This window comes from Sander lucioperca, chromosome 4 (genome assembly GCF_008315115.2).
Source record: "Sander lucioperca isolate FBNREF2018 chromosome 4, SLUC_FBN_1.2, whole genome shotgun sequence".
Classification (NCBI taxonomy): domain Eukaryota; kingdom Metazoa; phylum Chordata; class Actinopteri; order Perciformes; family Percidae; genus Sander; species Sander lucioperca.
Window position 1 is genome coordinate 44344506 of NC_050176.1, and position 24133 is coordinate 44368638.

At 40.7% G+C, this 24133-nt stretch overlaps 2 protein-coding genes across 4 annotated transcripts; both read right to left on the bottom strand.

The window, feature by feature from the left end:
- Positions 1–3424: 3424 nt before the first annotated feature.
- On the bottom strand, positions 3425–6122 carry LOC116040486. Its single transcript, XM_031285876.2, has 6 exons — positions 5834–6122; positions 5341–5483; positions 4185–4246; positions 3970–4083; positions 3748–3846; positions 3425–3658 (listed from the first exon to the last, which is right to left on the bottom strand). The coding sequence occupies exons 1-6, from the start codon at positions 5945–5947 to the stop codon at positions 3534–3536; spliced, it is 657 nt and encodes a 218-aa protein (XP_031141736.1). The 5' UTR covers positions 5948–6122; the 3' UTR covers positions 3425–3533.
- A 955-nt stretch (positions 6123–7077) lies between these two features.
- Positions 7078–21553, bottom strand: fip1l1b (FIP1 like 1b (S. cerevisiae)). 3 transcript variants are annotated; one of them, XM_031285873.2, is made up of 17 exons: positions 21253–21553; positions 20769–20823; positions 20347–20416; positions 20065–20177; positions 19598–19662; positions 19326–19433; positions 19051–19181; positions 18561–18679; positions 15873–15926; positions 14961–15017; positions 14083–14182; positions 13742–13892; positions 13524–13605; positions 13001–13056; positions 11488–11683; positions 9736–9882; positions 7078–7757 (listed from the first exon to the last, which is right to left on the bottom strand). In XM_031285873.2, the coding sequence occupies exons 1-17, from the start codon at positions 21329–21331 to the stop codon at positions 7616–7618; spliced, it is 1725 nt and encodes a 574-aa protein (XP_031141733.1). In that variant the 5' UTR covers positions 21332–21553; the 3' UTR covers positions 7078–7615. The 3 variants fall into 3 exon arrangements, with proteins under 3 accessions (XP_031141733.1, XP_031141734.1, XP_031141735.1); XM_031285874.2 differs by lacking the exon at positions 15873–15926; XM_031285875.2 differs by lacking the exon at positions 14961–15017 and having other exon boundaries at positions 21253–21552.
- Positions 21554–24133: the final 2580 nt, after the last annotated feature.

A 24133-nucleotide genomic window follows, 5' to 3' on the forward strand; every position in this document is an offset into this window, starting at 1 on the left:
TTAAAGGTAGATGAAGTGAAATATTTATTGATTTTTATTCAGACAACTGAATAAGGCATCCACCATTTGGAACATGACAAAAGTGTTGATGTCAGATGCTTCATGCTTACTCTAAAAGAAAGACAAATAACAAAAGCTTGGAAATTAGTAACCAGTCGCTGCAGCTGGTTTGTTAACACAGAACCGTCTGAGAAGCCATTATTTGAAACTTTTGGAAAAGGGCAGGCACTTTCAAAAAATACCTGGCAGATGATTGGATGAACCATCTGCCCACCATGTTGTTTTGAACGAACAGTTGCGGCCGTCACACACACCTACCACGTCCTAAGATGCCAGTAGCTCCTCACCGGACGCTGATTGGTTCGGTCCGCTCCTGTTCGGACACAAACCCATTACTTGAAGCCTGACAATTCTCGTGTGATTTCGTGACATCGCGAGAATCCAGCAGCTGTGCAAGGAAAGGAAATTAGAGCGATAAAACCAAAGATATCGGCGATTAAATTGCTCTGTGTCCCTTCAGGGCCAGAGACCAAGATACCCCGTCTGCTCCAGTTGTCCTACGACGTTACCTATCGTGGGGTTTCAGCTCACAACGCCTTCAACTCTTTGGTTTCCATCTCTTTTGAGTTATTTTTTAATGCTGCCTTCAAATGGAACTTATGATCTCGATGTAACGACATGGGAAGTCGTGTACCCGTGCTTGCCATTCAAGTGATTAACCCGTGAGAATAGCGCTACTAGGCAACTGCAACATGGATGCCAAAAGACTCTACCTAAGGTTAACTATTTAGCAAGCTAGCGAGCGGGTAATGTAATGCCAGAAATGCAAAGGCATAATGAAAAAGATGAGGCTGGGAATAGCAACATTTTCCTCAGACATAAAATTACAAAGAAGAAAAACTCTATACGACTAAAATTACAATATATTAACTTACCATCCACCCTAATATGAACTTCCATGGCCTTAGCCATTTCTGAAAACGTCAGAAAACACATCAATCAATCAATCAATCAATTTTATTTGTTACATGAATGAAAGGTACAATTCCAGTGAACTGTAGCCTAATCCCATCAGCTTCTACAACTTGTGCATGTTGTCTTGTCATGTGCAAGCTGCCCACCCTCTCCATGAGGACCCGTTTATATTAAAGGGGAACTCTGCAGTTTTTTTTAGCTTATCTTATCTTAACTGAACAGCGTTGGAGTCATTGTAATGGTTATATGACTTTTTTTCGGGTTGAATGGTGGCCATCTCGCTTCCCCCTGGTGCCTGTGAGCGGAAAAACCACCCTTGCAACTTTGGGCCGGCGAGCCGCCGGCCTCAGCGTCAGGAAGTATCGCGTGATATCAGGTCTCGCGATGTAACGAATTGCTTCATGGGACTGCACACATACACGCCGCTACACGCCCTCATCCAGGAACCAGCTAGTTATAAGAACAAGGTAGTGATGGAGTTTTTCATCATGGCGGAGCCGGCAAAAAAGAAGCAGAAAGCTAGGAAAGCATTGTTGGAGGAACAGAGAAAGAGGAAACGGCAGACTGACCGAGCGAGGAGTCAGACGCGAGTAAACATCAACAAACAGAAGCCTGCAAATCCGATGCTGACCTGGTGTTCTTGCTATTGCACTTTTAAGTATCTTTGATCAGAAACTTTATCTGCCACAGAGTTTCTTGTCAGCTTGATGTTGGCAAACGCAAGTTTTTTCTGCTCCGACAGCGTTTTAAGGCCATTGTAGGAAAAAAGAATAATGTTACGGACCTGGAGAGAAGGGTAATATTTCAAGAAAAACCTCAGTGGACATGGCTCCGTGCGTCCGCCGGCTTCTTTGAAAACAAAAGCACATGACCAGAGGGAGAAGATGGGAGGGGGGAGAGTCACCAACGAGTTTTTACGACAGTGTTGCCAAATATCTATTCCAAAGCTGTAGGTGGAGCTCTATAGAGAAACCTGCGAGCAAAAAGCGAAAAAACTAGAAATTGCCAAAACTGCATAGCGCCCCTTTAAGGGAGCCGTTGTTCCTTCCATGCTTCTTCCCAAAGTCCACTATCAACTCTTTAGTCTTGCTGACATTCATGAGTAGGTTGTTGTCCTGACACTAGTGGGCTAGGTCCTCTACTTCTTTCAGGTAGGCCATTATTCACCATCACAACTTGTGAACTCTGAGCTTTTATAAAATTTCCACTTCCGACGTCGTTCATATTGACTCCTTCGTGATCACAGAAAACAAGACCCCATTTGAAGGCAGCATTATTCTGCCACCAGCAGTTGGTTTCAGTTTAACTATGGCTGCGTTCTGATCCACGCAGTACAGTAAAGAGTACAGAAATCAGTTCTCCCTACTCCCTGATCAGGGAATGTCGGTTAAGGCAACTTCACTCCACAAAATTCTCTGCAACGTCACTAACACAGATATCACTTCCTCTATGCGTTACCCTGGTAATGTTAACACCTTGGATACGTTGCTGCTACTGTGGAAATTTTACTCTACTGAACTTAAATATTGAAACAAAAACTGATACCATTATAAAACTTATTCTATTGAAATGTATGTAACTTGTGATACATGTCTTTTGATTAATTTAAAAGATGTACGCTGTTGTTTTTAGCGAGGCGCAATGACTGTTGGGTAATCTTGTTTGTGACCTTCAGGCGAAGTGATGAACCGTTCAGTTGTTCCCTACACAGTTCGCAGTTCACTTAACATGGCGGGATACCCTATGCAGTCCACTTCTCAGGGAACTACTAGGTGATCAGAATGCACCCATTATGTTGCTATAGTAACCCCTACTGGCACAATTCCATAGCAGTCCACCATTTTGTCAGATCTGTGACAGGGCAAACACTGACAGGCATCTTTTATCAATGCCATAAATGCCCTAGTTGGAGCATTATCTATAGTTACTCTTTTTATTATACCTGTTTTTGTTTCTGATTGGTGGTTTAGTAGAATTGTTTTTTGGCTGTAAGTGTACTGCTAACAAAGTTATATCTAAAGCTAATGTGTTGCTAGTACAAAATTCTGAGTGAGCTAGTTAACTGTTAATTTACTGGTTGGCTAACTTCTGATGTATTTTACTCTGTTCATTTTTACTTTGGTGGACTTTGCATGTTCACTACATTAATTGCTGTGTCATACTTCCTATGGGGATTTTTTTTTTTTTCCACTGGTGTTTAATACATTTGACAGCTAGTCCATAAAGCTAGTGCAGTTTCCTTGTAATTATATTAATTGATTTTTACATTTTGGCCTAATTCTTTGCTATGATTGCATGTGTTTCGTGATTTATCCAACACAGTTTTCATAGTTGCTTCTAGAGTTAATGTCTACTTTTAAGTAGTAGTAGAATATTTAGCATATTGTGTTTGTTTAACTATTTACTTATTGTATCTACCACTAATTATAATAATGAGAAAACAAGGCAGTTCCTCCATTTAAATTTTATTACATTTTCTTAGTTAGGCCTAATTATGTACATCAGGGACAGAAATTCACACTTTCCCATACAAAATTACCTTGAAACCTAATTGTAAATCAGTTCACAAATGTGTCAAAAAAAGCATCCAGGAGTCTTGCAACTCGATGTCCCATCTTGGCCTCTAATAAGGAGTTGAGGGCACTGATCCCCTCCGATGGCGAGATGTTGTCTGGGCAGATTTCTGTGTACATACACATTAGAAATAACTCAAAAAATCTGTTTGGCATTATGGAGGCACAGTATGTGGAGATTAATAGTTACATTTTTTACCGTAATTTGTGTCTATCATTATGGGCGACGACATCCGGAGACATTCTGCTTGTGTCTTGAACATCTCCACAACAGCAGGTGAGACACTCTGTCTCCTGCCTGGAAATAAAGATGTCAGAGTTAGGAACATTAACTTAGAGAGATAGTCAGATAGTCTGTTGCTTTATTATGTTCAATAAGGGTCAATTCAGTGTTTTAGGGACAGATAAGTGAGTTTCTTACTAAAAAGCATAAGACTGGTGAAAGTATCTTTGCCAGAGATAACTTCTTCATGGACAACCAGACAGTCGGAGCAGTCAGTCGACAGGTAGACTTCCTTGAGGTAGAAAGGTTGCTCTGTGGCGCACACACACACACACACACAATAATATGAGCGTTTGAATGCAGCTTCCACTCTAAAGAATCTATCTGATACACTGTGGCTCTTTCTCACTCACCAATGAACATCGTGCTGTTTTCAAAAGTCACATTGTATGTTAAGCTGGAACATTTGCCATATCTGTTAAGAAAAAAATAAAGGCTGCATCAGAACATAATATCATGATAGACTAGTAAGACATAATAATCAAACAGCTATACATAAATTACTGCACCCTGTGTATTAAATTTGGCACACTTAAAGCAGCTATAATCAAAATGTTTATATTATCAATGGATCAAACGACTCTAAGTAAATGTAATGTAAAAAGGTATGCGTTAAAGTAACGTGAAAGGTGTTCCCACAGAGAAGACTGCAGTTTCCCTCGCCTTTTAGTGTCTTTCAACTTTTTAGTTTTTATGATCCGCAACTTCACTGCTTTGATTCACTCTCACAGCTCTCATCAGCGTTGTTTCCAGAGACATTCACTGTAGATACTAGATCATACCCACTGAACGACAACACGGCATACTGTGCAAGCGTCCACACACAGAAGTGTTGACGCTTACGTACTATGCCAGGTCAGAAAGGCGACTCCAAATGAATGCTGTTGCTCCACATCTATCGGACGTGTAAATAAGCAGCTGTTTGCTAACAGGTTCACTAGGCCTATAACAACTTTATAAGCAGATAACATAGTAATGATGTGTTTACAGCTTGTTTGCACTGCCCCCAAGTGGCCAAAAATATGTTTATTCCCAAGAGCTTAATAAAACTTTCCAGTGATGTGGTATAAAGTAGGCACACGTGCATGTTGCACATTTACCTTCGCTTGTCTCCAGACATATAATAATTTGAAAATGTTAGACAAACAAAATGCTAAAATACTTAATTGAAACTGAAGCTCTGCAAACTGCTAATGATGTATGTTGGATTTTGGAATCAACAGTGTGCTGTCAATGCTGCCATGTGACAAAAGCAAAACTATTTAGTACAAAAATATCTTATTAACAATATATTTAAATATGTAGTTATAACAATACAATTTTCTTCTTGTAACATTGTTTTACAATAGCAACAGGAAATTTGCTTTGCAAAAACACATGGAACCCTGAAACCATTAGAATTCATCTTTAGAGAATATTTGGGATGCTTATTGGTTGAAGAATCCCCCCCTGACAGCAGAAACAAGTAGCCTTCAGCCCTGTGGTGTGAAAGTGTGTCGGGGGATTTACATTCTCTGAGTCTGGATGAGACTGAGGATGTTGCTCTGGGTCGTTGCAGTGATGTCCAGCCAGACACTGGTCATCAGATGGCCCAGTGAGCGGCTTCCTGGGAGGTCAGAGCTCCCCCCGATGTACAGCCACTTTCCCAACATCTAAAGCACACACACAGAACACACAATATGTCAACATTTCTCAACCTCTGGGGCCGGGACATGGGCTCATGGGAGATTTGACACACTAAATGAATATATGTGAAGCATAGTTACAGGATTCCCATTTAAAAAAAAAAGTTTCCCCTGATATAGCTTGATCTGTAGCGATGTCAAACTAAAAATTGTGTCTTCAAAACTGAACAGTTGAGGTTGTGTACTTGTGCATAAAGGATATGTATCATTGAATTGTACCTAATGAAACCAGGAACGCTATTTTTATTGCTGACAAAAAGTGGGTTGAAATTAAACATAGATACTTAAGAAGCAAAGTAAAGCAGAAGTGGACTTACGTCTTCATTGCTGACAGTGATCGGTTTTAGCAGACTGTCACAGCTGCTCAGAGGAGCCGAGTGTCCCAGTGAGAGGAGACTCAGCAACACAACTACAGCAACACACTTCTTCATCCTCTAGATGGCTCTTTTTTGTTTTTAATCAAGCTTTCCCCTCCTGCGCCTCCGTTTGTCTTCGACACTCACTCTTTTGTTTTGTCTTCAGGTGTCTCTTCACTGCCTGCCATCAAGTCTCCCTCCTGGATGCATCTCACCAGCATGCATTTACTTTCTGTGAGCTGATGTAACAACAAGCAAACAGCCGGGGAGGGGGGGGGAGACTTTGACCTGTTTGAGGAACTTATGGAATCTTGATCCAATCATATATGACAGTAGCAGTTGGTATATACAATATGTATGCTGTAATTTCTTTGAAAACCCTCTGTTCTGTCACTGAAACTCAAACATTTTTACGTTTTGCAGTTTTCAATAGGAAACAGCAGCTTTATCAGTTACTATTAATCAAAGCCATGAAATGCACCATCATAGGCAGTATTTATTTTATTCTTTCAGCCAGCAGCAGTGATGGAGGATGTATTCAGCTCATTTTCTGTAGAAAAAGTATATGTGTAGGTGTAAGTGTGTCTGTACTGTATGTGAATGTCTTTGCACACATATTTCGTAATTAAAAAATAAGTATTAAAAGTATCTAACACTGTTGGAGGTTACATAGAGTATTTTGCAAGTTGAGTGTTACATTTTAAATTGTGTAAAAAGTAAGACTGTAAAAGTGTACTGGAAATTGGATATTAAATACTAAAATAAAATAGTAATTAAACTAGGGTCTTCAAGGTCAATAATTAACTATTCATGCTGAAGACCTAAAAGTGTTATGGATGAAATCACAACAACTACTGAGTTCAATGAGCTGCTGCAAAAGCCTAAATTAAACATATTAATACTATGAGCTTTAGTCACAAGTCCAAACCCCCAAGTAAACTATTTGGGTTGCAATAGTTCACTTGAACTTTGTCCTCGCCTACTGATAACCACTGCTGTGCTCTGCTAGTTGATCACCACTGGGACTGTTTAAGAATGTGTTGAAATCACACAAATGTTAGGTACAAACAAAATATTTCAGACCTCGAAGGTGATAGGCTATACAGTTACCAATGTTGTGAAAGATTAACATGAATCACTATTAGAAAACAAATATACGTGATAAATTATTGATCTATTTATTCCAAAAAAGTCACAAAAAGATGTCTTATCAAAAGGGTTTTTAATTGAACTTAACAAACCGACAGCTGTCTATAGATGTCTTCATATGGGACAAGAACAAACAAATGACAAAAAAAGAGCTAAATCTGCGGATGGTCCTGACTATACAGTGAAATCTCCGAGCATGACCTTATTGTTACAGCAGTGCTCTGAGAGGAGGGATGGGGAGCGGAGGAGAGCTGGAGGGGGATTAAGACAGATTGATGTCCTGTCTGATGTCAGCTAGTGATGGAAAGACAGATAAAGTAAATAGGATGACCATCCCTCCTTTACCACCTCCTCTGCTCCATCCATTCTCTACCTGAAGTGATGGTGAGGATGAACGACAGCAGGATGGAGGAGAATTGAGATTGATGGAGAGGGGAGTGACAGGACGCATTGATCACTCTGCAACATCCTGGTTGTGTTGGTCTGTGCTCATCTTTTCCCTTTCCTTCTTTCTCATCTTGGTGGGACACGGACACCGAGGGACAGACAGGACCGGAGACAGACAGAGAAAGGAAAAACAGGAGGTGGTGATCACTACTCCATGGCCTCCTGGTTCTCCTGGTCTGCGCTGATCTCTTCGTTGGCCTCTTTGCCCTCCTTGCTTCTCTTGCTCTTCTTGTGTTTGTGCCTCCGGTGGCTGTCGCCCTCCTCGCTGTCGTGCCTTCTCCTGCTACTGCTGCTAATTGAAGGAGAAGGACCAAAGTGTAGAAAGGGCAGAGGAGGGAGATTTGAGAGGTAGAGGAAAGTTTAGAGGGGGAGTAAAGGGCAGGGAGGTAAGGCAATAGGGGAAGGGAGATAAAAGATTAGGTAGGTAGGTAGGAGAAAGGGATACATGGAGACAAGAAGATCAATAGGTGAAAGAAAGAAAAGGTGAAGTGAAATGGAGATGGACAAAAGGGTAAAGGAAAATAAGAGAGGCAGCATGGTGCCAAATCGGAATAAAGGAGGTTGAAGGCTGTTTTATGCTTCTGCGTCAACTCCACGCCGTCGCTCCTACGGCGTCGTGACCCTTTCGGAGTTCTGCGTCGGGGTTGCTTTGCATCACGGTGCATTTCACCGCATAACGCTAGGAGGTGTCGCCTGTGTCTGTGTCGCTTACCACCGATACGGTACTCAGAATGGCAAACCCCATAGACTTGATAGACAGATAGAGTCGTGCTAAAATATTAATCTTATTTGTTTGGCCTTTTCTTGCTTAGATTTTGTAAAAAAGTATCGAGAAATAGACAGTAAAATCCATTGACCTAGTTACTGTAACCAGAAAAAAAGTCTGAGGTTATTTGCGAGGTGTCTGCCAGCCAGTTGATGTTGTGTTAGCAAGCAAACTTTAGCACAACTGCCCACAAAGTACTGCTTGCTGGCGAAGTGCTAATTTCAAAACGTTACTGACATATAGACACTTTACAAACGGATAACCCCGTCATTGTAACCAAAATATGTCTGAGTTTATTTGCAAAGCTTATATCAGTGAACTAGCATGTTGCTACTCCCCACAGTAGGCTGCTTGAAACACAGACTATCAACACACAGGACGGGTTGACCAATCACAGTCCTTGTGGTCTGCGTCGCCTCGACATGAAGTTACAAATTTTTGGAGGTGCACGTTGAGCTACGGCAGAGGGCTCGGAGGGAGGTTCACGGCGACGCAGAGGGGTCTGCGGGGGTACGCCATCGATTCGACGCAGAAGCATAAATCAGCCTTGAGACAACCGTCAATACAGTTGAACCAACTGACCATTTGCTAAGCCCTTAGCCCACTTAGCTGCTGTTGTTAAGGCTGTCGATCTTCCCGTTCACCCATCGCACGCATGCAGTTTACAACAATCAACAGCAGATTGATTTCAGAGGAAGACAAAAGCACATGTCCGCTGGCCAGAAACTAGAAGCCTGCTTTTGTACCCGTCGCTGGCAGATTTTATGAGCTGTAGCTAGCTAACCTTAGCTCTATGAGTTGGTTGACAACTCTGTCTCCAGCTGACTTGGTAATTTTTTGATTTGATTTGTTTTTTTGAAACGAGAATATAAAAAGGATTTAGTAATTACACTTTATGTCTACATACACAATGTCACCCTAAAGACATGGAAATTAAAAAAAAATTGCATTGTTCTTGTATTGCATTATAGAGCTACAGTATTTAGTATGACAAAATGAAATGTGAGATCAGACTCTTATTTAAATATAACCCTGTTCAGGGACTTAGTTCACAAGTTAGTTCATATTTAAAAAAGGTATATTCTCACTTTAAGAGTTACAAGAGAAAAGGCTAACTGATGTGTTTTGTTAATCCAACATTAGCTCAGGTAGCATTGGCTGGGGTTTCAGGAGTTGACATTTTCCCCAAATTCAATAAAGAGCAAGACAGACCTGCTGACATTAGCCTACACTCCAATGGCATCTACTTCTCCTCAGTGGGGAAATACTACACAGTGGATGTGCAAGTTGTCAACATGGCTTTTTTTAACACTACACTTTAAACTCTTTACATGCAGAGTATGACTATTACTATAGCTCCTTGCTCCTTTGCTCCTTGCAAATCTTGACAGGCCTGCTGTGCTTAGTTACAGTTTCTAAGAAATGGATGGACAATAACTATTCGTGGGAGGGATTTAACAAACTAGATTTTTTCCTACAACTTTTGTGTGTGTTTACGTACCTGCGAGAGGACTTGTGGCGACCCTCCTCTTTCTCTCGGTGCCGTCTCTCTCTGTGTCTTTCCTCTTTCTCTCGGCTCGACCGCTCACGATGTCGCTCTGCATAACCACGCTCCTGGTACTCGCGGTAACGATACCGCTCCTCTTCACTATCAAGGTTGAAAGAACAAGAGCTTTCCCTTTACTATGTTATGTTTGCATATCAAACAAGCCCATTCTCTGAATAAAATACAGATTCTTGTAGTGCGTTCCATTTACTTCAGAACTCGGAAGACGGAGCTGGGAAAGACGTCACACCCGAGTTGACCACATTCCATTAAAACAAGTCGGATTTCATTGAGGGGTTTGCTCTAACCAGGTTAGCCATTGTTAGCAATATCAGTTAACGCATTAGTCAGTTTTCCGTGCATACAATCAGCATAACAACATGTCCACAGATAGAAGTTAGATAGTACTGTGTTTAAGACTGATTTAATGACACACAAATAAGACAGAAGTGCTAGTAAACTGTATATTACTACAGCGTTCACTACTGTTGATGCACAGAGCAGCCATGTTGGATTTTGAGCTTGGGGTACTGTGAGTTTCTCGAAATTCCATACTCGGAAATCTGTCTTCCGAGTACACCATTAATATTAAAGTCTGTGACTATGAGTGCATGAACATATGCTGTTTGCCTAAAACAGAGGTATTCAATTATAATTCAAGGGGGTCCAGTTTCTATAATTTCCTCCTAGCAAAAGTCCGAACCTCATAATGTCTAAATTGCGTCCTAAGCACTGAATTGGAACAACACTAAGAAACTACTTTTAAAGCTTCAGTAGGTAGTTTATTTTTGGCGTCATTGGGCAAAACATTCATAATAATCTTTCAGCATATTGTAATTCAAGTGGTCTGAGAGAAAACTAGATTTCTGCATTTCCTTCTTGGCTCCGTTTTCAGGTTTCAGTCAATCTAGCCGTGAGACCGGCCAATCACAGGCACGTCCCTTCAGTTCTGTTCACCGTAAGGCTCAGGGCTGCAGCTAATTCAAGGCTCAACTATTCGATAAGAGACTTTATTGTTATCCATCTATATACAGTACATAGAGGAATGAAATTGTGTAAAAATGTAGTCCAGTTTATTGTCTATGGAGAGGACATTTGCGGCGAAAACAGCCGAGAAAGCTGGTCTGCTCAGGTTAGCCTTTAGCTTAGCACGAACACCGGCACCAGGCTTCGACCAAAGGCCGAAAGCAGAGGCACCACTTACTGCTGACATCCCAACGAGGACACGCTGTAGGCGGTGTGAGAGGAAATGTAAACGTTTAGCTTTCTGCTAACCCTAGCAAAGCTGCAGCTAATTCCATGTTTATTTAGCCAACCAGAGCCTCAAATTACAGTTTACATCTCAAAGGGCTTTACAAAGAAAACAGGATGGTCATTCTCATAGAATTGCCGCTATATAATGGCATGAGTACTGTTAAATGTTACTGTATGAAGCCGGTGCATGCCCGTGCTCGCCTGATGGGAGGGGCTGGACAGAGAGGGGAGAGGGAGAGCTGCCGGAGGAGGTCTCACTCTAGTTTAAATTCTAGCAATTTTTTCAAGTTCTGCCTCCCCCCAGCTTTAAAATGAATCTGTCACGTCATGGCCAATACCCGATCTACTTACTAGGATCGGTGCCGATACCTATCTGGCATATCAGATTGGTGCACCCATGGACACAAACTGCGCCTGTGAAAGTGTGTGTGTGTGTGTTTTTGTCCCCCTCACCTGGTGTAGCCCATAGCTGAAGGGCTGTGCTCCCTCTCTCTCTCCCGTTCATGTGTCCTCTCTCTCTCTCTGGGCCTTTCTCTTTCCTTCTCACGCTTGTCGTCCCGACGGGAATAGTAGTCCCAGGGTTTAGAGTTGTCCATCATGGGAGGCCAAGGAGGAGGAACCCCTCCAGCCATGGGTGGAGGGTATGCACCTGAACAGGTAAAAAGGAGGGGAGCAGAAGACTTATTACTTTGAAATAAGACTTTGTTTAAATTCAGTTAGCAATTTGTGATAGTGAATGATAATGAAAATTGCATATTAAACTATTTAAACATACCTGTATTTCCAACAACATTAAAACCAATGAGATGCATATCTAGGAATACACATTTGCATCTGTTAAAATATTGTTGTTTTTACTGTTTTAAACACATTTCTGGGATTCTTTTCCATGTATACCACAACAGATCTCTTATTCAGATGGACTGAAAACAAGTTCTGACATTTGGACAACTCTGGGCTGTTTGCATTTATTTAAACCAATCACAATCGTCTTAGGCGGCGCTAAGCTCCAGACGCAGCTACGGTGGTTCTGCAAAATAGTCTCGGGAAGGAACTTGTTTTGGTGGAACATTTGCATCCCGCAAAAGAAAACGCCACATAAAATATTAAATTAAATTAACTGTTCACACAATACAGTAACATGAGCTATTTCAATTAGCTGGATACATGGTTAAACGTAATTTGCTCTTATTTGTATCACAGTGTGTACTTCGTCCACAGCAATCCTCTCCAATCTTTCCAAAATGTCCCAGTTAAAGTGCTCATATTATGCTTTTTGGCTTTTTTCCTTCCCTTTATTGTGTTACAATATATTTTTGTGCATGTTATAGGTTTACAAAGTGAAAAAGCCCAAAGTCCACCCCAAAGGCACTTACCATCTCCAACAGAAAACACTGTTCACAAACTGCTCCAAACAGCTCTATTATAGTCCAGCCTTTACTTCAGAGACAAACGTTTGTCACTTTGTAACACGTTATAAAGCTCGCCTAGCTGCTAGCATGGCACTCCCTCATTCTCTGCTTCTGACTAGCTAGTAGTCCTTACCTAGCTACTGAGCATGTGCGATACCCAACAAAGATGGAACATAAGTGTGATACGTCACTCTGTAGCTAAAACAGAGAGCTCAACACACAGGGTGAAAAGAGGAGCTGCAGCAATGTGCAGTACAACAAAAATACGGTGTTTTTTGAAAATTAAACCACATAAACCTATTCTGGTACAACCTCTAAATACAATTATGAAGCTGAAAATGAGCATAATATGAGCACTTTGAAGACTGAATGCCGTAAACATATTCTTTGTAAATCATTCCCCTAAAGAACCAAGAAGGCCTGCCTTGTTTCCTAAAGCAAACAGAGTTTAAGAACAGCCGCAGGATGACAGGCAATTATCCTGGAAATGTATTTCTGCTGAGCCAGACTATGCTGCTGATTACACAGACAGATTACGTTGTAAATCTTCATACCTTGAGGGAAAGGGTAGGGAGGGACAGAGCGTCCATCATAACCTCCAGGGTGGCCACTGTGGAAACAGAGGAAAGGCAAAATGTTAAAGTGTGTGTGTCTCAATAAGATAAATAAAGAACTTAACATACTTGCTAAGCCATGTCCTCATGTTCAAAATATCTACAATGATGTAGTGTGTAAAATGTTAACACCCAAAAAGTATGCAAAACAATTTTTTTCACTAGTTTGTCATATTTAGCCCCTTTTGTGGTCAGAAATAATGTCAACATGTTTTTTTTTTTTTTTTAAATGTATTGTTAATAGTTGTAAAACAAATAGCTAAAAAGGGTCTCCAATATCAGTAATTGCTTCTTTTTGTCTCAGTTGGCTGAAGGGGCATGTCGGTGTTTGTGGTTGACTAACAGCAGCTAGTGAGTGTGTGTGTGTGTGTGTGTGTGTGTGTGTGTGTGTGTGTGTGTGTGTGTGTGTGTGTGTGTGTGTGTGTGTGTGTGTGTGGTGTTTGTGTTTTCATGTGTGTGTTACCTGTCCATAGTGGGGATGATAGCAGGAGGGGGCCCGCTAGGTGGAGGAGGAAAACCAGGGGGAGGGACAGTAATGGGCAACCCTACGAGGGAGAAAGAGAGAACACACACAGTGAACACAATAAAACCGAGCAAATACAGGTTAAAATAGGATGGCTGCTTAAAATCAAATACACACAAGAGATCAGCTAAAATTAAAGATGATGATAATAAACTTACTGGGTGGGGGGATGAGTGGGGGTGCAGTGTTGACATTGGGTGGTGGAGGGAGGAAAGGAGGCGGGGGTATGTTTGGAGGAAGTGGTCCAGGAGGGAAGAAGGTGGGAATCTTAGCTGGAGTCGGCTCAGCGTCTGATTGTTCAGCGATCACCTGGACAACAACAGACAGGAGGAGGATGAGACGACAACACACACACTCAGCACAGTGTCTTTTAACTTCTAACTCTAGTTTAGTCAAGAGCTCAGCTAACACAACATTTTCACCAGGAAAAATAAAATCACATTGAAAAAGACAATGTGTTTTTTGATTCAGAGTGACTGTCTGTGTTGCTTCTGTGTACCTGGATATTGTTGCCTTCTAGATTGTGTCTGCGTCGCCCTTCAACCCTGCTGATGGTGGCCGTCCCTCCACCTATCACGTCTATAGTACCACTCGTCTTCCTGTGAGGAGAATATAAAAAATAAAAATCAAGGCACTGAGCATACGCACCGTCTACATAATAAGCAATGTGCATTAACTAAATACCTAATTTACATTAAAAGTCACAATGCAGTCCTAACTCATTTCCTCAGACTGCAATGGTTAAAAAAAAAAAAAACAGTCTTGATACAGATCGCTTACATTTGTTTTTGTTTTAAAGAACTGTGAACAATATACACTCTCCTAAAGGATTATTAGGAACACCTGTTCTCGTTAATTCAATTATCTAATCAACCAATCACATGGCAGCTGCTTCAATGCATTTAGGGGTGTGGTCCTGGTCAAGACAATCTCCTGAACTCCAAACTGAATGTCAGAATGGGAAAGAAAGGTGATCTAAGCAACTTTGAGCGTGGCAGGGTTGTTGGTGCCAGACGGGCTGGTCTGAGTATTTCACAATCTGCTCAGTTACTGGGATTCTCACGCACAACCATTTCTAGGGTTTACAAAGAATGGTCTGAAAAGGGAAAAACATCCAGTATGCTGCAGTCCTGTGGGCAAAAATGCCTTGTTGATGCTAGAGGTTAGAGGAGAATGGGCCGAGTGATTCAAGCTGATAGAAGATCAACTTTGACTCAAATAACCACTTGTTACAACCAAGGTATGCAGCAAAGCATTTGTGAAGCCACAACACGCACAACCTTGAGGCGGATGGGCTACACCAGCAGAAGACCCCACCAGGTACAACTCATCTCCACTAAATATAGGAAAATTAGGCTACAGTTTGCACGAGCTCACCAAAATTGGGCAGTTGAAGACTGGAAAAATGTTGCCTGGTCTGATGAGTCTCGATTTCTGTTGAGACATTCAGATGGTAGAGTCAGAATTTGGCATAAACAGAATGAGAACATGGATCCGTCATGCCTTGTTACCACTGTGCAGGCTGGTGGTGGTGTAATGGTGTGGAGGATCCCTTTCACCTTCAGAACTGCCTTAATTATTTGTGTCATTGATTCAACAAGGTGCTGGAAGCATTCTTTAGAAATGTTGGCCCATATTGATAGGATGGGGTCAAACACAGTATTAGTATGGTGTTCCTAATAATCCTTTAGGTGAGTGTATATACACTGAGTGGGGCATTTTTCAGTGTAATTACTTCTCAACTTGTCAGAGCTCTCTGGTTGACAAAATATGTAATGGTGTCACTGTTTCTAAATTACCTGAAACCTACTTTAGCAACTATGCATCTTCAAAAGACTTCATGTTGCACCAGTCAGTGGCCTTTAAAGGGTTTTACCTTTAACAAATAAATTACGACCCTACTTTTAAGGTTGCAACTTTAAGGAAAATGTGCGATGATTAATTAATGATCTGTCTAATCTCTAAAAAAAAATAATCTTTTAATTTGGAGCGAGTAATTCTCATTATTAACAGGCCCCCAAAGAAATGAGCTGTGGATTCAGTTAAAATGATTATATTCTATTGTCTCTTTCTAAAGCTCTAACTTATGTTCACTTTGACACATGCACATCACCCACCACAAAAGAAAGAAAGTATCTTTGGGGCCTTGGAAGTAGCACCAGCAGTTTTTCTCACGTTTCATGGTCAAGAAAAATGCAAGGCCCCCTTTAAACACATTAACATGTAACACTTTTACACATTTCCCATCAGGCCCATTAACCTTGTACGGACAAGGCCATGCCAACTTACGTATAATAGGACATGTCCTGAAGAGGCGGGCCAGGCCATTGAGGGGGAGAGATCCTAACATTTTGAAACAAAGGACAGTGGTAAAGGAGAGGAGAGTAACATCGGCTTAGACACACACGTACAGCCCATGGGAAGACCTATTCTAACCACAGGGCATGTTGAATTTGAAAAGTTAAACACAAGAAATTAGGGATGCACCGATACTAAAAGTTTGACCGATACAATAACCAATATTAAAATTGCTGTTATGGTCGATAACCGATATATACCAATATGATCTGTATAAAAACAGTTTCTATGATAATCATATTTTGTACATACTGAAAAACGTGTAAACACTGAATTTGAAAAAGTAATTTGGAAACATTTGGAAAAGCATATAAAACATTTGGAAAAGCCCATAAATCATAGATTTACCGCATTGTTTTCTCTGAACAAGTTACAGGGCCACCATGAAAAAACACAAGTGATCAACAGTGTTAGTTTTAGGCTACTTTTATAACTTGTAGCAAGTGTATCACTTAATGAAAGTCCAGTTTAACTTACATCTTTAAATCATTAACTTGGGTCATAAAACAAAATATTAGTTTAGTTTATTATTTCAGGACAATGCACATTTAGGTTTAGGTTTAGGTTTTAGGACTAATCAGGGTTGTCCCTGGGTTGGCAACGGAGAGATCATTAAAGCAAAACTTGGAGGAGGGGCTAGTCACTAAAATGAAAATAGCTAGGCCACCTTAAAGCCAGCTTAAGTTAGTGAGCCTTGCTAAAGTTCTCGCTAGCTCCGTGGCTGATACTAACCACCGTCACTTTTTTTTAACCAGCAGGTAGCAAGCAAGACACGGGACCTTAGCTTGGGTCTTGAGGAATTGTAGCATTTATTCACTGACTGTACAGATTGCACTGCTACATACACAGCTATAACGTAACAGCTAACTTCATGCTCACCCACACACACCCCTGTCTCCCTAACGTGTGGGGTGCAGCTGCCACTGTTTGCGTTTAGGCTGCTTGCTAGAAGCTTGCTCCTGATATTGTTTATGAACTTCTGGATGGCGGTTATTTATTTGCGTGTCATTGGTGTTGAAGGATTTGACACGGCATCCTCCTCACATTGTATACTGCAATCCGTGTGAAAAACGTCCAGACCGTGGACATTGCTTTCTCTTAAATCCTGTGCTGAGTCACAAACTCTAAAAAATAAATAACACACACACACACACACAGGCGCCCTGACACACACACACAACGGCAGCTAGACGGAAATAATTATCGGTTGTTCACATCAGACCTTTGCCAATGTATAAAAAAATTACTAACATCAGCCAATAGACATGATTGCCGATATATCGTGCATCCCTACAAGAAATATTTTCACTCTGCAGTTTCCCTTTACTCTTGTATTAAGTCTCCTCTTCCAGCCCTCCCTTGTCTAGACACATAAGCCAAGTTTCCATCCAAATGTAGTGCAAATTTTAAACCAATTTTTTGAAAATCAGCAAAAGACAATGTGAATTAATGCATGTAACCATCCACTACTGCTATGCGAATATTAGGAGTTGGGCACATCAAGTTAAACAGTTGGTGGCTCTAATTTTAGAGACACGGAGAGCCTCACTTCCCATAACAAACCCCGTCAGACTAACGTTCCGTCAAATACACACGTTGCCCACATGGCCACCTGTCTTAAAGGTGAAGGCTCGGCCGGTAACGATCATAATCACGTAAAAGGAGAACGGTGAAAGTTTACTTTTCTATCAAGCAGCAAAAAGTTTAAGCGTCAACATCGCAACGTCCTGCGATGTGACTATCGCACATGTGCACATCGCGATGTAGACGATGAAACAAAATATCGTGCAGCCCTACTTCACACAGATCTGATGCTTTCATCTACTGCCATTTTAGTCTCTACAGTGGGGCGGAAGCCTCAGTGGAAGTTTAAACCTACATTGTGTAATTTTTTGAGTCGATTCTTAGCAAAAACCCCTTTGTTCTTTCACAAATATGTACTCATTCATGTGCAATTACTTCCACCAACTAATCAAAGTATTCTCGTAAGCGTAGAATCTGACATTCAGAATCATTCAGAATACATAGGAGCGACTCGCTCGAATGACGGCAGCCCTCCGCATTTCGCCCTCTTACACCTATTAGCACCGTGACGAATGCAAGGGGGAGATTATTTGCCAGGGAAGCGAAAAAGAGAATTAAAATGACAACGCGACAGGCAAAGCAACAAGACCTAAGTTAATATTGGAGTGGGTAGAACAGCTGCGTGTAAACGATGGAGAGCGCTAATTTCGGGTTCGGCCACCGTAGGAGGAAGGGCTAGAAAGTAATATTCAGCTGGTTGTCATATACAATTTTACCGCTAGATGGGAAAAATTCGTACACAATGTAGCTTTGAGTGACGTGCTTTATGTACATTGGGATATATGTTTTATCGATATACCAACCTTTCTACTTTTTAACCTTTTTGCGTATTCCGACTTCTAAAAAAAAATTATTTCAAGAGTTTTCAGTCAGGGTTTCTTATACTTAAACTGAAAATGCACACAAAACAGGTGGATGGAAGCACACTTAGTTTCCCAGCTTGTCAACTTTTCTGTACACATCACTTCAAGTGGAAACTGCACGTGTTTTATTACAAGACATCTTAATAAGTGAAGATAAAAGCAGAAGTGTTACCTGGGGACCTGACTGACAGCAGGCTTGTACATGCTGACAGGAGATGTGAAGTCTGGCTTGGAGGTGTGAACAGGCAAAGTGGATATGTCCTTCTCATTACCTGTCCTGCCTTGCTGAACCTGAGAAAGAGCCACAATAAGCTTGTTAATATATGTCCTGTGTTAATCATAGTAGAGAGTCTTGATTTTAAAGCAGATGCATTTTTGTCTTCATATTGAAGGCAGTCTCTTTACAACATTTAGAAATATAGGTGATAGGCATGTATGTTATGAAACTATGTTTACTTGTGTTAATGGTACTCTGACTTAAAGAAAATGGAAAAAGCATTTCTATAATTCATAATCTCATAATGTAAAGTTTCCAGTTAAACCACGCAGGAACTGCTCTGATTCCAACTAACTGACAAGGAGAGGCTTATGAAGAAAACAGAAAGGCAGGAAATGTGGAGGGCGTTGACAGAAAAAAAAAACAGTAAGCACTGGTTTCTCACAGTGATCTTGCTCGTCACCGAGCCGACAGTAGAGACCTCCAGGCCCATCCGCAGTCTCTTCTGTTTTTCACAGTAAGCCTTCCATGTGTCTTCATTGAAGCCGTAGTTAAAGTAGTCTGACAAATCCGCTCCTACACACACACAAAACTTGTGAGAAACTGTACATGCTAGGCATGACATGCCATTGTCAATGACACCAAACATCCTGAAAATGCAGTTAACTGCGGTACTTAAAAAGGAACTACACGCACACGCACACACACACATACACAGACCTGGCTTCCTCCAGGGTTTCTCCTCAAAGGACTCCATGTCCGCCTCCAGCACTGGAACCCCGTTAATGTTTCCAGGAGCATCCAGATCCACTCCCTTCATCTTGGAGGCTACAGAAAATAAACAACATAACATGTTAACTGAACACAGACATTCTGTTCAAACTCTTTACTCTCTGTGTATAATATCTATGCTGTCTGTGTTTTGAACAGAACAGTGCAGAATAGTACAGTACAGTCACAACAGAAAGCAGTTCAAGAATAGAGGGCGATACCTTGTCCATAAGGTCTGGAGCCTGTCGTCTTTATGTTGAGATTGACAGGTGGAGCTCCATAAGTTCTGGGAGGAAAAATAAATAAATCCTGTTATTGACATCCGAAGGTCTCCTTTTAATTAGCTGCCATATACACCATATATAATACCATATGCAAGTAATGAATAAGAACAGTCAATTCTGTGGTAAATAATCTTCTTGATCTGTTGATAGTGTACAATGACAAGATCAATGCCTGTTTCAGTTACTTTTATATGTTGTACTCCAAAGCTTTACCATCCTTAGTTTGTTTGTGGACCAGACAAGCTATTTTTGCCTCACGTCAAAGCACAAACAAGCTTATTAAGTACAATCAGGTAGGAAGGAAATTTCTGTTTGGTTACAACTAACAAAAATATAAGTTTGTTTAAAGTAGCCAATGACTGTTTAAATAATCTGCAAAACACCACACTTTGAACAAAACCTACGTGTACTGTGGTGCTCCAGTTTTAATGTCTCCAATGGTGACGCGGACATCATCATCATCATCATCACTGTCGCTGTCACTGTCAACGTCCTCACCTGCACCTTCACCTGTCGCCTGACAGACCAGGGACAAAAGAAGAATGAGACAAGAACATTTCTTAGAAGGATAGAAAACAGCTGTGAAAAGAATCAAAACTGTGAGGTGATCAAATATTCAAAAACAGACAAACAGCATGGCACACGTCACAACACATACTGTGATTGAGTGCATGCACGCTACCTACCTCGGAGGCCACTCCATTTCCTGTAGCGTGTGCAGCAGCATCATCCTCTGTTGAAGCATCAGCAGGTGCACTGTAGATAAAATATTAAACATGAAGTTTATTTAAATTTTATTTTAAATTACAGATAGCATGACATAACAACCAAATATTCTAAACATCCTCAAATAAGGCAAATTAGTTTATAAATGCCCTGAAAAATGGCTAATTAAACCATCTAAATGCATGCATTTTTCTTTGAAACCTATGAATGCATACCTATAGATGTGGATACAAAGAAGAGGTTTTTATGCTTCTTTGTGGTTTCTCTTTGTGCTGCTGTAAATAGCACATCCTCCTCTGGATGTAAACAGGAGTCTTTTGAGTTTTAAAATCACTTACACATATCCAAGGTGTTTGTATGGGTGAACATGGATGTTAAATACCTGACTGCAGCATTCAGTTTGCCTTCTTCATCCTCATCTTTGCTCTCAGACTCATCTGAAATATGAAAAATGCAAAAAATATTACTTTAAACCATAACTAGCTCAAAAGGCCATTCATTAGCTTCTCATGTTTAACCTATTCACAGAATCCAACAGAGAGTGACAGAATAAGCATTTACCACATTTTAAGGTTAAATACTACCCTAATATGTGACAGAGACACATGTAATCGCTTTATTTCTAAAGTAATACGGCTGCAAAAGGCCGGGAAAAGCAAACCGTCGCTGCTAGCTTAGCTTTCAGGCTAACTCTCTAATCTTCTTATGCCATATAACGTAGCTAAACGTTACATCCATCTTCTCATACTAGCAGGCAGTGTTGTTGGTGAGCAGTTCATTAACAGAGCGGCACACACAGTGATTAATGACTCTTTCGGTCAAGAGGAGTTATGTTTGCGGACAGCATGTGGTTGTTGTTTTTTTACCTCCATACAACCATTCCTCCTCCTCATCTCCAGCGCTGGCGTCAGTGGTGGTTGTTTTGTCCGCTTCCTCCGCAGACATGTTCAGCTAACACGGAGCTACAAGCTAAACCAACAGCAGCGTCACAGAAATAATGTATAACAAACCTTCTAAATGCAGAAATACACGTACAATTTCACCGGGGAAACGCAATTATGTACAAAATTATGCCTTCATTAGATTCATCTTCAACCTCTGCGAGTGAATGTGTGAACCCGGAAGAAATTGTTGACGTCCCGCTAAGGTGAAAGTGTCATTGTGGATAACACAGCGCCCCCAGGCAGCTGAGACACATCACGCTTTATTCAGGTGGTGCTTCTTGGGCCAATAATATTGTGATAACAGTGCACAAATACTCTGTAACAAGTAAAAGTCTTGCATTAAAAGTGTGACTGTTTCCTGGTTAATTTAGAATGTCTGTTTGAGTGAAAACAATGGAATTGTGCTGAGTGTTTAGCACATAGAAATAAAATCCATCCATCCATCCATCCATTGTATTTCTATGGTTTAGCAGGCTATGCTCCAGATGGCTAAACTCTCAGCACAGTTCCATGGTCTGGAGTCTTGTTGTTGATACTTGAGCTTCAAGTTTTCAGAATTGTGTGCACAATTCCAATTTTTGTGTGTGTATACAATGGAGAAAAACTGTAATACAGTATTTTCTCTGAGAGTCATGCCCATAGATCAAGACACACACCCATTTTGTAATACTGCAAATACATAGCCTAATTATTGCAATACTAACATCAGTGGGCCATAGACTCAATCACCATTGTGTTACTTCCTTCAGTACAAAAGTATTAGAATCAAAATATATTTCAAGTAACAAAAGTAAAAGTACTCACTATGCAGAATGGCCCATTTAGGAATCTTGCATATTATATTACCGGACTATAATTATTGATGCATTAATGTTTTCATAACTTTAATGTTGCAGCTGGTAAAGGGGGAGCTATTGATAATTACTTTATATAGTAGGGGTCATCCCAGAGGTGTTGAATGGGGTTGAGGTCAGGGCTGTGTGCAGGCCTGTCAAGTTCTTCCACACCAAACTGGGACTTCCTTACTGTTGCCACAGAGATGGACCCACACTAATGTGTAACCTATCATATATGTAGCATCCTTTATGTAGAACTACGGGGCCTTGCACAAATTATAAAAAGCAGTTCCAGATCAAAAGAAGACAAAAGTATGTGCACGGTTGTGTCCACACACGTTTGGCTATTGTAGTATCTGAGTGACTTAAGTCTTTGTTATAATACACACTATAAAGTGTAGAAATATGCAATGAAGTTGTAAATATAACAGAGTTAGAGAAGTGCAGTTGTGAGTGAAAAGTTGCAGGGTTAAATCGTTGGACTGCCAAGGAAATTAACAAGGCACTCCACCCTGCTCCAGTGGCCAGCATTAGGACTATGGTTGTTGGATTTATTAAAGCAGGACATTGCTGGAAAAGAGAAAATATCCTCAATATATAATAAATAGCTTTTAATTACATTATTTGTATACAACTTCTCTATAACACACTAACAAAGTGATTAAGCAGAGATGGACAGTAATACGATTATACAATGACAAACAATGCAAGATTGAATGAGTAATAAAACTCATAATGCAATAAACAATAATGCAAGTCAACTAAAAGCCAGCTTAAAAATGTATATTTTTTAGCTGTATTTTAAAAGAAAATAGAATAGGTTGGCTTGTGAGCGGTAGTTTAGGTGTCACGACAACAAATGCATGGTCACCTCTGGTCGCAATCCCAGACTTGTGAGAGGAGCTGTTTCTAGCCGTTCTTGCATCTATTGGCTTGGTAGGTCATGGACTTTGGAACCAATCCATTTATTGCCTTATGAGTGATTCTCAATTTAATTTCTTTGAACTTTTCCACCAGTTTTTCCACAAAGTCCAAACATTCTACCACCCTGCCTGAGGTTTAAATGGATGATTTATGTTGCTCTCACTCACAGAGTTCTGCATCCTTTTATACATTTATGACATCAAGCAGCAGCTGCAGGCTCATCCTCAGCAAACTGATTGTTGTTCAGGTTCTGTTTGCACAAGAAGTTGCCCTCTGTTAATGCAAAGAGGACTGTTAATGCATTTATGGCCTTTGACCAGTTAAGTGGAAGCCACATTAGATTTGTCAATAAACGGCAAAGGAAGGAAATCTGCATTCTCTCACCACCACTTTAGCTATCATCACTTCTTTACAGTGATGATTATATAGAGGCGTGGACAACAGTTACACATACTCTGATGCTGAAATGAAATCAATAAGGAAATGTGCACATACAGTAGCCTACACATGGATATAGACACAAGCATGCACACACAGTGGTCATTTTATGTTTTCCTAGAACCACACAGGGGTTAATATCACAAGTATCTACTGTACCACATCATACTTTTGAGCTTTTGTGTCGATCTCTGTAAGTTCACAGCGCGCACACACACACACACACACACACACACACACACACACACACACATACAAAACACACACACACACACACAAACGCACACACAGTAAATGAGCATGGAAATTACATTTATCTCTGTCTCCATTGACCACATTTTAGTCCTCCCTGTCTTTCACCCCATCTGCTTTCTGATCGCAGTCCCTCCCCTTTTTTCTGCGGTTTCTTTTCCCACCTTTCCCTTATTATCTTTATCTTTATATTATGTGTCAGGGTCAGTGCATATTACAGCAATAAACATTTCTGTAAATATGCCAGATTTAGCCAAAAGGCTAATTTTCATCTGCAGTCCCTGGCCAGATGTTACAATAGGCTCCCTGAAAAGCAAATAAACAAAACCAGAGGGGTTGAGAAAAACACACAT